The sequence below is a fragment of the Ovis aries genome, chromosome 1 (assembly GCF_016772045.2).
Source record: "Ovis aries strain OAR_USU_Benz2616 breed Rambouillet chromosome 1, ARS-UI_Ramb_v3.0, whole genome shotgun sequence".
In the NCBI taxonomy this organism is placed as follows: domain Eukaryota; kingdom Metazoa; phylum Chordata; class Mammalia; order Artiodactyla; family Bovidae; genus Ovis; species Ovis aries.
In genome coordinates this window covers 52,877,160-52,894,203 of record NC_056054.1, presented here as the reverse complement: position 1 = coordinate 52,894,203, position 17,044 = coordinate 52,877,160, and the positions used below count along the sequence as shown (strand labels likewise).

The window sequence follows — 17,044 nt, the reverse complement described above, 5'->3', positions numbered from 1 at the left end:
TTGGAATGTGTACCAGATGATGGTTGGAAGTACAGGGTTCGAATCGTGTCTCTACTTTTTACGTGCCATCTGAGCTCTGGACGAGCGCCAAACCTCTCTGAGCTTCATAGGAGTCGGTGGTAACACCCACTTCACAGGAGGGCTTATCGGATGGAATGACATTACAGATAAGCAGTCTCCTAAAACCCACTGTGAGTTATCCAGGCATTCTGTGAGGCACCCGGGATACGAATGATAAGATGTGATTTCTGTCTTGAGTTTCAAGTGTTCTGTTTTTTTCTTTAATTTCTGAAGCATCTTCTCTCATTGTCATAAGACCTCAAGGGACAATAATCTTATTTTTACCAAACTGATGCAACCACTGAGAGATATATGACTATTTGCTTAAAGTCGAATACAACAAATACTCCATAGAAATCACGTGGTCCTGATACCCAACTGACAGTTCCAAGCCGAGGAAGGCAGGTCCTCCCTAATCACATGCCACAAAACTGATTACAGATTTACACACCCACCTAAGAATGACTGGAAAATTGTCAAGGTAAATAACTGAACCGCACCCAGAAGAGACAGACACACAGTAGGTTCTTAGAGCCACAGCATAAGGATTCATGAGAAATATTTATTTCCATAAGTACCTGTTTAACTTGATTTGGGCAGTTCAAAGGATATCTTTGTAATATCAAAGGAATGTAAACTGTAATATTAACTACCTCACATCTAGATATTATTGTGTCTTATGGAGTGACTGCTTAGTGGTGCAGCTTTAAAATGTTTTATTGTGCAAACAGAAAAAAATGGCATTTTATAATATTGTTTTGTTAGTTTTAATACATCATTGGAAACAATCTTTTATTTTGCTTGAGTTTTTCTAGTAAAATGTCAGAGGTAAATAACAATTGGTACTTCCCCTGTTTCTTTGATTATTGTTCTTTTGTTGGTACCTTACTTTGCCAGTCATATCAAAAGTAAGGTCCTGATTGTGCTCATGAATATGCATAATTATAGAGCCTACACCAGCTTGCATAGTATATTAAACCTGGAATTGAAATTCCAATCAGATGTGTTATGGTACTGTGAAGCATCAAAACCAAGAAAAAAGGGTCTCGAGGCTTTAAAAACATATTTAATTTGATCCAGGCATCTCCTAAAAACTGTGCAAAAACATATTTTACTTTCCACAAAAATAAGTATTAATATCCTTTTCCTCTCTCTTTTTCTCTCTCTCTCCCTCCCTCCATTTCTTCCTAGTTCCCTCTCTTTTTTCCTGTCTTCATTCTTCCCTTTTTTCCCTTTCTTTCATTCAACATTTGTTTTCATTTCCTTTCTTTCAGCTCAACACATTGAGAGTGGGGTGACCAACTGTCTGAGATTTCCTGAGACAGAATGGATTCCGAGGATGTGAAGTTTTCACTGATAACCCTCAGAAATTTCCAAGCAAAGTAGAATGAGGTGGTTTCTTAATTGACCTAGAGTAGCTCCTAGCCTGATCTGTTCAGGTACTACCCCCAGTGCTAGGCATTTAGTAATAAATAAAGCAGATTCCTTCTCACGCTGCATATTTTCCAATGAAGAGAGACCAAAAATTAATTCTGACAAAGCAAGTAAGTGTTAGGAAGAAGAATGAAACAGGATAAGAGAGGAAGTGATGGGTAAGGCAAGGAGAGGACTCGTTTTATTTCTGGTAGTCTAATAAAAACTTTTGGGTTAGGGGACATTTCAACAAGGTGGAAGGAAATAAGGGAGGACTGCAGAGGCAATGAGGACTCCAGAAATAGGAAAGGCCCTGGGGCAGGAGTCTGTGGAAGAGTGGGAGGAACAGAAGGAGACCAGTGTGGCTGGAATGGAGTGAGACAACGCAGGGAGTAAGAGATGGGGGACCGGCTGGGACATCTACAAGAAGGTGAGCTTTTACTCTGAGTCTGGGGAGAAGCTACTGTCATTTACTATTACCTCATTCCTACTCTGTCCATGAGAGACAGACTATCCAAAGAACTCATCTTTTCTTTAAAAACAAAGTTATTTACTAGCCAAATATAAACATGACCTCACTTGACTAGTTTCTAAGTATGTCACAATACCAAACTCTCACTTAGAACAATAACTGAAACAAAATAAAAATATAACACTGATCAAAATAGAAACACTTTCACAAGAAAATCTTTTTAAAAGGGACTTTTCACAGTCCATTGGGAGAGATAACAATTATGATTTAATGGGCTCTTTTCCTCTTCATTCCTTTGTGCATACCCACATATTGTTCCAGAGGCATCCATTTGCTCCAGAGAGAATTAAGAGTTTTCTTAGTGCAGGATTGCAAAAATCAGAGGAAAGATGAGATGGATATTCAGATCTTTGGAACAGGTGGCAAAGCAATAATTTTTTTTTTTTACTTTATTTTACTTTACAATACTGTATTGGTTTTGCCATACATCAAAATGAATCCACCACGGGTGTACACGTGTTCCCAATCCTGAACCCCCCTCCCACCTCCCTCCCCATACCGTCTCTCTGGGTCATCCCAGTGCACAAGCCCCAAGCATCCTGTATCCTGCATCAAACCTGAACTGGTGATTCATTTCATATATGATATTATACATGTTTCAATGCCATTCTCCCAAATCATCCCACCCTCTCCCTCTCCCACAGAGTCCAAAACTGTTCTATACTCTGTGTCTCTTTTGCTGTCTCGCATACAAGGTTATTGTTACCATCTTTCTAAATTCCATATATATGTGTTAGTATACTGTATTGGTGGAGAAGACGATGGCACCCCACTCCAGTACTCTTGCCTGGCAAATCCCATGGACAGAGGAGCCTGGTAGGCTGCAGTCCATGGGGTCGCTACTAGTAGGACACGACTGAGTGAATTCACTTTCACTTTTCACTTTCATGCAGTGGAGAAGGAAATGGCAACCCACTCCAGTGTTCTTGCCTGGAGAATCCCAGGGATGGGGGAGCCTGGTGGGCTGCCCTCTCTGGGGTCGCACAGAGTCGGACACGACTGAAGCGACTTAGCAGCAGCAGCAGCAACATACTGTATTGGTGTTTTTCTTTCTGACTTACTTCACTCTGTATAATCAGCTCCAGTTTCATCCACCTCATTAGAACTGATTCAAATGTATTCTTTTTAATGGCTGAGTAATACTCTATTGTGTATATGTACCACAGCTTTCTTATCCATTCATCTGCTGATGGACATCTAGGTTGCTTCCATGTCCTGGCTGTTATAAAGTGCTGCGATGAACACTGGGGTACACGTGTCTCTTTCAATTCTGGTTTCCTCGGTGTGTATGCCCCATTGCTGGGTCATAAGGCAGTTCTATTTGCAGTTTTTTAAGGAATCTCCACACTGTTCTCCATAGTGGCTCTACTAGTTTCCATTCCCACCAACAGTGCAAGATGGTTCCCTTTTCTCCACACCCTCTCCAGCATTTATTGCTTGTAGACTTTTGGATCGCAGCCATTCTGACTGGTGTGAAATGGTACCTCATTGTGGTTTTGATTTGCATTTCTCTGATAATGAGTGATGTTGAGCATCTTTTCATGTGTTTGTTAGCCATCTGTATGTCTTCTTTGAAGAAATGTCTGTTTAGTTCTTTGGCCCATTTTTTTGATTGGGTTGTATATTTTTCTGGAATTGAGCTGCAGGAGTTGCTTGTATATTTTTGAGATTTCAGTTGCTTCATTAGCTATTATTTTCTCCCATTTTGAAGGTTGTCTTTTCACCTTGCTTATAGTTTCCTTTGTTGTGCAGAAGCTTTTAATATTAATTAGATCCCATTTGTTTATTTCTGCTTTTATTTCCAGTATTCTGGGAAGTGGGTCATAGAGGATCCTGCTGTGATTTATGTCAGAGTGTTTTGCCTATGTTTTCCTCTAGGAGTTTTATAGTTTCTGGTCTTACGTTTAGATCTTTAATCCATTTTGAGTTTATTTTTGTGTGTGGTGTTAGAAAGTGATCTAGTTTCATTCTTTTACAAGTGGTTGACCAGTTTTCCCAGCACCACTTGTTAAACAGATTTTCTTTACTCCATTGTATATTCTTGCCTCCTTTGTCAAAGATAAGGTGTCCATAGGTGTGTGGGTTTATCTCTGGGCTTTCTATTTTGTTTCATTGATCTGTATTTCTGTCTTTGTGCCAGTACCATACTGTCTTGATGACTGTGGCTTTGTAGTAGAGCCTGAAGTCAGGCAAGTTGATTCCTCCAGTTCCATTCTTCTTTCTCAAGATTGCCTTGGCTATTCCAGGTTTTTTGTATTTCCATACAAATTGTGAAATTATTTGTTCTAGCTCTATTGATAGTGAGCTTCCCAGGTGGCACTGCTGCTGCTGCTGCTAAGTTGCTTCAGTCGCGTCTGACTCTGTGCAACCCCATAGATGGCAGCCCACCAGGTGCCCCCATCCCTGGGATTCTCCAGGCAAGACACAGCGGTAAAGAATCCACCTGCGAATGAGACATGGTAACGATCCCTGGGATGGGAAGATCCCTTGGAAAAGGAAATGGCAACCCACTCCAGTATTCTTGCCTTGAGAATCCCATGGACAGAGGAGCCTGGTTGGCTATAGTCCACAGGATCACAAAGAGTTGGACATGACTAAGCACACACTCTGTTGACAATGAGAAGGATTTTCTAAAATCTGTTAGCTTCAGTGAACACATCAAGAACTGGACCTGAGGTACAAAACAAAAATGCTTTTGGTTTTTTCTGTGATGTAGACAAGAAACCCTTTCTGACACCTCAGCTGAAATGTGAAGCTATATGTTCCAGGAAGAAACACATGACTTAGAAGAAGCTAGTTCAAGAGAGGAAGAGAAAATGGAAGGGGCTTCCCTTTCTCTCAGGAATTGGGAAGAAAGCGGAGGAGAGTGCTGGGGAAACTGATGGGAACGTATGTGTCTTGGTGTCTCTTGGGAGACTGCTGTGTTCTGGGAGGAGACTGCATGGTGGCCCCGCCAAAGCAAAACAGCTCATTTCAGCTCTCCAGAATCTTCCTCAACTCATGTTGTTGTAGACGCTGTCCAGAAACTTCCTCCTGTACTCTGGAAGATGGCAGAAGGAGGATGTGTGATAAGCTCTGAAGCAGGAATGCTTTCAGTTGGATTTATTTTGTTCACAGTGTGGCAAGTCCTGGTGAAGTTTACCCAGTGTGAGCCCAGAATAAAGTGCTGACATCATCAATGAGATCAGAAGAGCCCTCCGCCCATCCCAAACCAGGAACGGGGGACCCTCCACCCCACCCCCATATACCCAGATCACATCTTTGGGAACAGAATGAGGGAAAGGTAAAATTCTGAAAAAGTCAAGCATTTTCCTGGGGAGAAGTTTTGTTGTTGTTGTTATTGTTGTTTTGGCATTAATGGGATCTTACTTTCCCAATCAGGGATTGAACCTGGGGCCAGGAAGTGAAAGTGCCAAGTCTTAACCACTGACAACTAGGGAACTCCTAGAAAGGAGTATTTTAAATAGAATGAAAAAGAAGAAACAGAACTGTCAAGGTAATGTTTCTCTCCTACCCAGAAGGAAGGTAAAAACTCATGAAGATTAGATCAACTTCAGAAAAATAAACATGACACCTTTACTTTGCATATTTGAATCTGCATGTTACCTTTAGATCTCACCAGTTTGGTATCACCAATGGATCTACCACTAGTTTGGTATTTAACCCACATCTGGCCTGTGAAGTTTGCAGTCATTTGTTGCAGTTTCTGAATAATTATTTTGAATTAAATTCTCTGCAAGAATGGATCCAGGTGATATGAAGCCTAAAGCTGATATGATTGGGGCCAAGAAGGTCTTTACAAAAAAATAAAATTACAAACCCAAATTAGGTATGAAAGGAAATACTTAGAGGGAACAAATAAATCACAGCAAATTATTGAAAACATCAAAGTTTAGTTCCTTTTCTTTACTCCCTGCAAGAAGGGGTCCTGATGCCCAAGCTTCTTTGGCTTCATGCTAAATCTCTGGCTCTCAGTTTATACCAGTATGTTACTCTGTTTTCTCTAAGAACTTATGCTGCAAGTTTAAGTCTATGATCTCTGTGCATGCGTGCTAAGTCATTTCAGTCATGTCCCACTCTTCGCGACCCACTGGACTGCAGCCAGGCTCCTCTGTCCATGTGATTCTCCAGGTAAGAATATTGGAATGGGTTGATGTGCCCTCCTCTGGGGGATCTTTCCAAACTGGGGATTGAACCCAAGTCTCTTCGTCTCCTGCATTGGCAGGCAAATTCTATACCACTTGCACCATCTGGGACTCCCATGTGTATGGTCTACTTACAGGCAAATCAGCAGACCAGAAGAGGTAGTTACTTCCTTTCTATGAATGGCCTTATTAGAGAAAGGGGAATGTTGTCAAGTTCATTGTATGCTCCCTCCCATACCGTTTATCTACTTCTCCCTGGACATAGGATACTTAATGGATCTTTCCTGAACAAAATGGAAGAAATTACTACCTTCTTCTTCTGCTAAAGGTTATTAAGAACATTGACTCTTAACCAAAGACTCTTTCAGTTCAGCTCAGTCACTCAGTTGTGTCTGACTCTTTGTGACCCCATGGACTGCAGCACACCAGGCTTCCCTGTCCATCACCAACTCCCAGAGCTTACTCAAACTCATGCCTATCTAGTCAGTAACACCATCCAACCATCTCATCCTCTGTCATCTCCTTCTCCTCCTGCCTTCAGTCTTTCCCAGCATCAGGGTTTTTTCCAGTGATTCAGTTCTTTGCATCAGGTGGTCAAAGTATTGGAGTTTCAGCTTCAGCATCAGTCCTTCCAATGAATATTCAGGACTTATTTCTTTTAGGTTTGACTGGTTTGATCTCGCTGCAGTCCAAGGGACTCTCAAGAGTCTTCTCCAACACCACGGTTCAAAAGCATCAATTCTTCAGCACTCAGCTTTCTTTATGGTCCAGCTCTCACATCCATACATGACTAGAGGAAAAACCATAGCTTTGACTATATGGCCATTTGTTGGCAAGGTAATATCTCTGCTTTTTAATATGCTGTCTAGATTGCTCATAGCTTTTCTTCCAAAGAGGAAGCATCTTTTAATTTCATGGCTGCAGTTTGCAGGGGCAGAAAGAAGGATGAACATGGCTGAGCACTCTCATGGAAGCTGTGCTAAGATCCTTTCTATGGCTTGTATTTTTCTATGGAGGAAAAATTGTTGCTTCACATTTTTTCATAATAAAATCAATCGAAGCATATATTTCACAGTCAAAACAGTACAGTTTTTCTCCACTGGGTAAATTAAATAAGACAATATATGCAAAGTACTTTTATAACTGCACACTGCTAAATAAATGTAAAATATGCTTATTATTGTTATTACTATTATTTCTACTGCTTTGGGGTATCAGAGTTAAATTGGTTACTAAATATGCCTAACTTTGTCTTCAGGGTGTTGCTGGGACTCTGAAATCCTAAGAACTATCTTCCTTTGAGGAATCCTGGAGCAAATTGCAAGAGTAAAAAGAGAAACATTTTAAATAAAGTACTGGAAACAATAAGCATGACTTCTAGGATACCTCCTGATTCTCCAGACAAGAGAGACATCAGACATCTACCTCTCTCAGTCTGTCCCTTTGTCAGCACTTGGGAATTGATCTGTTGCTGTTCAGTTGCTCAGTCGTGTCTGACTAGGTAACCCCATGGACTACAGCATGCCAGGCTTCCCTGTCCTTCACTAACTCCTGGAGTTTGCTTAAACTCATGTCCATTGAATTGATAGAAGTGATGTAGATTTTAAAATAGATGAGCCAACAAGATCTAATTTCATCTCTGGCTCAAGGCCTAAGATCCCTTCTTCCCTTTCCCTGGGTCTCCCACCTGCCTGGTTTATTGAGCAGGTTACCAAACAAGATTGAAAACTGATTGATTTCCCATTTTGATACAGCTAGCTTGCTGGATATATTTTTCTTTAGTGGGGTTAGTTAAATATTTAATGGAATCTTAAGAGAAAAATTCTGTCTGTGTAATGTAAACATATTGTTAGGTTGCCTGAAAGGGTCATCTCTTGATTAAGCTGAATGTCAAGAGTATCGATAGTATCTTCTTAGTATTCCAGAGAGATGCCGTCAGTAAAGTCCCACCTGGCATGGGGGCTGCTGTGCCTATTACGCACAGCCCAGATGTATTCATGGTGAGAGAGCTGGGCGAGCACCACATGGGGGTTTGATCCTGTCATCTGCACATTCGATTAGCAGTTTAGTTTTTTAAAAATAGAATTCTAATTAGAGAATTAATCTCTCTGACCTTTATTGTACAAACATATATACTTTCTATAATCCACAACAGGTCTTGATAGTTGGAAAATAAAGTTTTCTAAAATTATCACAGCAAAATATCTGTTTTTAGGTGGAATTAAAGACAATGGGTAGATGAGGCAGACAAATAAATTTTGCTTCAAAACAGCAAAATGAATTAAAATGATTCTCTACCTAGGTCAGCAGGAGGATAAGAAGTGATGGACAGAGGCTTCAGCTCTGGGTGTTTCAAAATAGAGGGATATTTAACCAAACATCAGGGATGATGATGGGGAGCCTGCCTGGTTACCCCTTTATAATCTCGCATTTGTTCCCACTGTATCATCCCCATTACCACTATGTTATTTTAACCCCTACTTATCATGTCTTAGAATTCTATGTACATTCTTGAGCTTGTTTCTTTATCTACAATACGGTCTCTGACAACCTGTCTTCCACAATGACACTTAAAAATCTTTTTTTTTTTTAAACAACTTTGTTGTGATATAACTCATATATCATACTATTCATTCATTTGAAGTATACAGTTCAGTGAGTTTTAGTACATCCACTGAGTTGTGTGCCAATTGTTTGTCTACAACCTAATTTTAGAGCATTTTTGTCAGCCCCATAAGAAATCCCATACCCATTAGCAGTCACTTCTCATACCTACCCCAGCCCTAGGAGACAACTAATCAATCTGCTTTCTGCCTCTATAATCAGCCTATTCTAGCTATTTCACATAAGTGGAATTATATAATGTGGCCTTTTGTAACTTACTTTAGCATAATATTTACAGCGTTCACCCATGTTGTAGCATTGGTCTATACTTTTTATTGAGGAATAATCTATTGTGTGTATAGACCACGTTTTAAAAATCCATTCATTAATCGAGCTTTTAAGTTGTTTCCACTTTGGGTCTATTATGAACACTGTTACCATGAACATTCATGTACAAGTTTTTGTTCTAAAGTAAGCTTTCATTGGGCTTCCTTGGTAGCTTACCTGGTAAAGAATCTGCCTGCAATGCAGGAGACCCCAGTGTGATTCCTGGGTCAGGAAGATTCCCCAGAAGAAGGCATAGCCTACGCACTCCAGTATTCATGGGCTTCCCTGGTGGCTCAGACAGTAAAGAGTCCGCCTGCAATGAGGGAGACCTGGGTTCGATTCCTGGGCTGTGAAGATCCCTTGGAGGAGGGCATGGCAACCCATTCCAGTATTCTTGCTTGGAGAATCCCCATGGACAGGAGCCTGGCAGGCTACAATCCATAGGGTTGCAGAGAGTTGGACACAGCTTAGTGACTAAGCATAGAACATAAGCTTTTATTATATTAGAGTGAGATTGTTTAGATCATATACAGCTGTATGTTTAGCATTTTGAGAAACTGTCAGATTGTTTTTCAGACCAGCTGTACCATTTCACATCCTCAGGAGCAATGTATGAGAATACCAGTTTCTCCATCTTTGCCAACTCTCATCTACCTTTTGATAATAGTTATGCAAATGGTTATGAAGTGGTATCTTACTGTGGGTTTCATTTGCATTTTCTCTGTTGTCTAATGAAGTTGAACATCTTTTCATGTGCTATTGATCATTCATATAATTTTTGGAGAAATGTTTACTCAAATCTTTTGTCTATTTTTAAATTAAGTAATTAGTCTTTTTGTTATTGAGTTGTAATAATTCTTTTTTTGTAAATTAATTTATTTATTTTAATTGGAGGCTTATTACTTTACAATATTGTAGTGGTCTATGCCATACATTGATATGAATCAGACATGGGTGTACATGTGTTCCCCATCCTGAAACCCCGTCTCACCTCCCTCCCCATCCCATCCCTTAGGGTCATCCCAGTGCACCAGCCCTGAGCACCCTGTCTCATGCATCGAACCTGGACTGTTGATCTATTTCACATATGGTAATATACATGTTTCAATGCTATTCCCTCAAATCATCCCACCCTCGCCTTCTCCCACAGAGTCCAAAAGTCTGTTCTTTACATTTGCGTCTCTTTTGCTGTCTCACACATGCAGTCATCAGTCATCATTACCATCTTTCTAAATTCCATACATATGCGTTAGTATACCGTATTGGTGTTTTTCTTTCTTATTTACCTCACTCTGTATAATAGGCTCCAGTTGCTTCCACCTCATTAGAACTGATTCAAGTGCATTCTTTCTAATAGCTGAGTAATACTCCATTGTGTATATGTGCCGCAGCTCTCCTATCCACTCATCTGCTGATGGACATCTAGGTTGCTTCCATGTCCTGGCTATTATAAACAGTGCTGTGATGAACATCGGGGTACACGTGTCTCTTTCAATTCTGGTTTCGTCAATGTGTATGCCCAGCAGTGGGATTGCTGGGTCATGTGGCAGTTCTATTTCCAGTTTTTTAAGGAATCTCTACACTGTTCTCCATAGTGGCTGTACTAGTTTGCATTCCCACCAACAGTGTAAGAGGGTTTCCTTTTCTTTGCATCCTCTCCAGCATTTATTGTTTGTAGATGTTTTGATAGCAGCCATTCCGACTGGCATGAGATGGTACCTCATTGTGGTTTTGATTTGCATTTATCTGATAATGAGTGATGTTGAGCATCTTTTCATGTGTTTGTTAGCCATGTGTATGTCTTCTTTGAAGAAATGTCTGTTTAGTTCTTTGGCCCATTTTTTGATTGGGTCGTATATTTTTCTGGAATTGAGCTGCAGGAGTTGCCTATATATTTTTGAGATTAATTCTTTGTCAGTTGCTTCATTTGCTATTATTTTCTCTCATTCCGAAGGCTGTCTTTTCACCTTGCTTATAGTTTCCTTTGTTGTGCAAAAGCTTTTAAGTTTAATTAGGTCCCATTTGCTTATTTTTGCTTTTATTTCCATTTCTCTGGGAGGTGGGTCATAGAGGATCCTGCTGTGATTTATGTCAGAGAGTGTTTTGCCTATGTTCTCCTCTAGGAGTTTTATAGTTTCTGGTGTTATGTTTAGATCTTTAATCCATTTTGAGTTTATTTTTGTGTATCCTGTTAGAAATTGTTCGAATTGCATTCTTTTACAAGTGGTTGACCAGTTTTCCCAGCACCACTTGTTAAAGAGATTGTCTTTACTCCATTGTATATTTTTGCCTCCTTTGTCAAAGATAAGGTGTCCATAGGTGCATGGATTTATCTCTGGGCTTTCTATTTTGTTCCATTGATCTATATTTCTGTCTTTGTGCCAGTACCACAAGTACATATGTACTACAAGTCCTTTAATAGATAAGTAATTTGTAAATATTTTATCCCAGTCTGTGGATTGTCTTTTCACTTTCTTAACAGTGTCCTTTCAAGCACAAAATTTTTAATTTTGATGAAATCCAGTTTATCTGTTTTGCTATTGTTGTTGCTAATGCTTCTGGTGTCAAGATCATGAAAATTTATTCTTGTGTATTTCTCTAGGAATTTTATAGTTTTATTTCCTGTGTTTAAGTCTATAATCCACTTTGTTAATTTTTGTTTATTGTATGAGGTAGTGTCCAACTTCATTCTTTTATACTTGATATACAGTTATACTAGCATCCTTTGTTGAAAGGGTGATCTTTATTAAACATAAGTATAATAGTTTCATTTCATTTCACACTCGAAGTTCTTTAGTAGTTTACTGTTGAGTATAGTAGCGATTTCTAGACTTGGACCCCATGAACCAGCAAAGTAAAATAATTCTGGAAGGCTTAGATAAGGTTGCAAGCTTTTTATTATTATTCAAGAGAGCAATAGGTAAATAGTATTTATAATTTCTCTACATAATTTAACAAGAATATATTTTATATAGATGTATAATAATGTCAGAAGTCAAATATTTTAAGTAAATTTAGCTTTATTAAAAATTCAGCAGATTGCCCTTTTTTTTTTTTTTTCTTGTGTTCCTATGTACTGGTGGAAATATTTACCACAGTCTGTCATTTGTGAAACATCATGAATTTCCCTGCCTGACAAGCTTCATTTCTTGTCATGTTCCTCCTACACATCTTATGATACAACATACTGAACAAACATGACTTAGTTTATCTTCTTTGCTTCTGGCTAGAAATGCCCCCACCCAATCTCATTCTCCAAATGGCAGAAGCATACATACAAACTCGAATACAATTTTAATGGCATAATAGTGATAAAAAGGCCATAGGAGTGCAAGAGTTAGTTTCTAGCTTATATGATCTACATTTCTTGGGAAAGGAGTTAGAATAGCCAATGCAAAAACCTAATGGAATCTCAACATCACTTATTAACTATGGACAAGACTTCACATTTCTTAGATTCAGATTTACTACCTATAATTAAAGATAATACTATCTCTCCTACAGAGTTTCTGTGAGGATCAAATGATTTTAAAAATGTAAGCTACCCAGTTGCAAAGCTAGATGCATGGTAGTTGATTAGTAAATGTCATTTGCCTGCCTCTCAGCCCCAAGTTAGGGCTTCCCAGGTGGTAAAGAATCTGTCTGCCAATGCAGGAGATGCAAAAGGTGCAGCTTCAATCCCTGGGTTGGGAGGATAATATGGAGTAGAAAGTGGCAACCGCCCCAATATTCTTGTCTGAAAAATTCCATGGACAGAGGAGCCTGGTGGGCTACAGTCCACGAAGCTGCAAAGAGTCAAACATGATTGAGCCCTGCACACACACACATACATGGTTCCGTATTGGTAGTTTGGAACCCTGACTATACATAGAATCACTTGGGTAGTTGAAAAAAACCCATGTCCCACTGACATGCTAATCCTAAAATTCACATGAAAATTCAAGGGACACACTCTTGAAAAAGAAGACAGAAGGTTGGAGAACTCATACTTTTTGGTTTCAAAATTTGTTCCATACAGCTATATCAATTGATTTTTCACAAGACAGCTAACACAATTCAATAGAGGGAAAACAGTTTCTTCTACAAACAGTGCTGGGACAGTTGGATACCTGCATAAAAAAAGAATGAAGTTCTTCACATGATTCACAAAAATTAACTAAAAATTCATCAGAAGGGTAAGAGCTAAAACTGTAAAACTCTTAAAAAGACAATACCGAAGTAAATGTTTTTGACCTTGGCTTATGGCAAGGTTTCTTAGATATAATACCAAAAGCACAAATGACAAAAGAAATAATCAGTAAACTGGACTTCATCAAAATTAAAATATTTTGTGCTTGAAAAGGCACTGTTAAGAAAGTAGAAAGACTCCCAACAGAATTTGAGAATATATTTCTAGATTATATATTTGAAAAGGAACTTGTATGCAGAATATATAAAGAATAATTACAGCTCAGTAATAAAAAGCTGAATTAAAAGGAACAAAAGATTTGAATAGGCAGTTCTTTAAAGATGATACACAAATGACCAATAAACATATGAAAAGTTGTTCAACATTATTAGGCATCAAGGCAGTACAAATCAAACCCACAATGAGACAATGTTTTATAACCATTTGTGTGACTATTACCAAAGGTTCGATAATAATGAAAGTTGACAAAAATGTAGAAACTGGAACTCTCATACATTGCTGCTGGGGATATAAAATGATAGAGCTGCTCCAAAAAACAATCTGGGAGTTTCTGAAAATGTTCAGCATAGAGTTAGCAAGTGACCCAGCAATTCTAGTTCTAGGTATATACCCTAGAGAAACAAAAACATATGTCACACAAAGACTTGTACATGAATGCACATAGCAGCATTATTCCCAAAAGTCAAAAAAGTATCAACAACCCAAATGTGTACTGATTGATAAATGAATAAATAAGATGTATTGGTATATATCCGTGTAATGGAATAGTTCTCTGTCACAAAAATTAAAGTACCAATGCATATTATGTTTTGATAAACCTTAAAAACATTAGGCTAAGTGAAAGAAGACAGTCAAAAAGGCCACATATTATATAATTCTACAGATATGAAAGATTCAGAATAATCAAATATATACAGACAGACTGGAGAAGGAAATGGCAAGCCATTCCAGTATTCTTGCCTGGAGAATCCCATGGACAGAGGAGCCTGGTGGGCTACAGTCCATGGGGTCACAAAGAGACATGACTGAGTGACTAACACACATAGAGACAGAAAATAGATTAGTGGTTGCCTAGAACTCAGAGGGATTAAGGGTATTGGGAGTGACTGCTAATGGGTACAGTTTCTTTTGGAGGATGATAAAAAGTGTTCTAAAATTGATTGTGCTGATTGCTGCACAACTCTAAATAGAGGGAAAAGCACTGAATTGTGTGCTTTAAATGGGCAAATTATGGTATGTGAATTACACATGTATGCATGCTAAGTCGCTTCAGTTGTGTCTGACTCTTGGCAACCCTTTGAACTGTATAGCCCACCAAGCTGCTTTGTCCATGCAATTCTCCAGGCAAGAATACTGGAGTGGGTTGCCATGCCACCCTCCAGGGGATCTTCCCGTCCCAGGGATGGAACCTATGACTCCTGCACTGGCAGGCAGGTTCTTTACCAGTAGCACCACTGGGGAAGCCCAATGTGAACTATATACCTCCATAAACCCTAACAATAACCCACTCCCAGAGTTTCTGATTCAGTTGTTCTGGCACCTTGGTCTTAAAAATAATAGATCTCTAGTAATTCTCACGTGTACTTTTTCAACTTCTTCCTTTAATTTCCCCGGTCCATCTACTTTAGAAACATTTATTCAGTCTACCGCTTGTGCGCCTTCTGTGTACCTCTTGTCTTCTCACTGTTCCCCCAGTTGTTCAGTGTCTTTCTCCTCCCTAACCCAAATCAGATCAACATGTTTTACCTTCTTTGGATCTGATTCAAATGACATCTATAGGAGACCTTAAATGACTAGCCCCTCTTTGCTTTGCTCAATGGGTCCTTTTTCCACATATGATTTGTTCATATGTGCTCCTTAGAATCACCAACTTAAGTTTGCAAGCAGGAAGAACATTTTAAGAAAAGGGAAGAAGTCGTCTACACCAGCTCCATCATTTCATTTTAGAGCTGATACAAATGAGGTCCTGAGGAAACAATTCAATTCCAAATGAGGGGACAATTCAATTCCAAGTATTTGCCTACTTTACACTGTTGTATTTACTGATATTAAAAAAATTATCTCACATAATACATTGTTGTATTTATGTTAAAAATCATCTCATATAATACATTGTTGTATTTATTGATATTAAAAAATTATCTTGTAACTTTTAATGTATTTATCTGCTTGATTAGATTACAGTCTTCTTGAAGATATACAGTAATTTCATTTTGCATGAATTTTCTGTGCCTGTTAGCAATAAAATATATGTTTAACCTAATAAGTTGACATTTCCAATGTCTTCCTGAAGTCCCTTCTTATATTATTCAAGGAAGCTTTTACTTTTACAGTCATTAAGACTATTTTATAAGAGGGAATAATCAAGTAGTCTGTTTCCATTATACAGAAGAGAAAGAATTTAACCTGTCAAAGGGGACATTTAGGCAACCTTGGACAAATCAATCAACTTTTCTGAACCTCAGTTTCTAACTATAAAATGACAGAATATTAATCATATATGTTTTTTGTGAGTATAAGTTAATGCTTATTAATATTTAGGAAGTACTTAAAAACTCCCAATACTGTGGTATCTGCTCAGGAAATATTAGTTATTTTTATCATCATAGTCTTTATGATTACTGGAAGTATTTCTAGCCTGGAATCAGTTCTTAGCAACTCAAAGATTACTATACTGTTGGAATTTATTTTTGCTTCAGAGCATTAAAACTGCTGTTCACTGGTCTATTTGAATTAATACAATTTCTCAGACAATTTTCATTCAATAAGTATAAATGACTATAAAACTACATGCAACAAATGTTCAAGATGCTAATTTCCACCTGTCCTTGCATCATTTCATATGTCTAAAGGAACTGGTCCGTCTAGTCAAGGCTATGGTTTTTCCAGTAGTCATGTATGCATGTGAGAGTTGGACTGTGAAGAAGGCTGAGTGCCAAAGAATTGATGCTTTTGAACTGTGGTGTTGGAGAAGACTCTTGAGAGTCCCTTGGACTGCAAGGAGATCCAACCAGTCCATTCTAAAGGAGATCAACTCTGGGAATTCTTTGGAAGGAATGATGCTTAAGCTGAAACTCCAGTACTTTGGCCACCTCATGAGAAGAGTTGACTCATTGGAAAAGACTCTGATGCTGGGAGGGATTGAGGGCAGGAGTAGAAGGGGATGACAGAGGATGAATATGGCTGGATGGCATCACTGACTCGATGGACATGACTCTGAGTGAACTCTGGGAGTTGGTGATGGACAGGGAGGCCTGGCGAGCTGCGATTCATGGGGTCGCAAAGAGTTGGACACGACTGAGCGACAGAATTGAACTGAACTGAAAGGAACTGGCTTTATTAACCAAGTAAACATCCTCATTTCAGCAACAGAGAAGGAAGAGCCTCTGTCCCCAGGTAGCATTACCTCCATCAAGCAGTAGCATGCTCTAAGGGGGAGAGGTGTCTTCATTAGTTTTCTTCTACCAATTTTCATGTTGAAATTCTGTCTTGAAGCTGAGTAAAGCTGGATTAATTGGGTTTTCCCCCTTGTAGCAGAAGTTTTGGGGAAGAAGTGTATCTTGAAGTCTAATTACATATCTTAACTGTAACCGGAGAAACTTAACATTCACAGATGCACTTTATCTGTCAAATATAAAGACAATTGCAAATGCTGCCCATAAAGGTGGAGATATAGTATCTACTTTCATAAATTGTTGCTGTTTCTCTGTGTTTATTACTCCATAGCTAAGTAAGGAGATATTATAACTCCCAGGAGTTTGGTATTTTTCTCCC

At 38.8% G+C, this 17,044-nt stretch overlaps 1 protein-coding gene across 4 annotated transcripts in view; it reads right to left on the bottom strand.

Moving 5' to 3' along the window:
* Nucleotides 1–17,044, bottom strand: part of ST6GALNAC3 (ST6 N-acetylgalactosaminide alpha-2,6-sialyltransferase 3) — a 635,179-nt gene that overhangs the window by 100,830 nt on the left and 517,305 nt on the right. The window contains exon 4 of one of the 4 annotated variants that reach the window (XM_060410903.1): nucleotides 11,961–16,585. The exons of the other annotated variants lie outside the window; for them this stretch is intronic. Within the exon in view, the coding sequence (XP_060266886.1) occupies nucleotides 16,540–16,585 (46 nt within the window). The 3' untranslated portion in view covers nucleotides 11,961–16,539. Of the gene's footprint in view, nucleotides 1–11,960; nucleotides 16,586–17,044 lie in introns of those variants that run through there. 4 annotated transcript variants of the gene reach the window in all.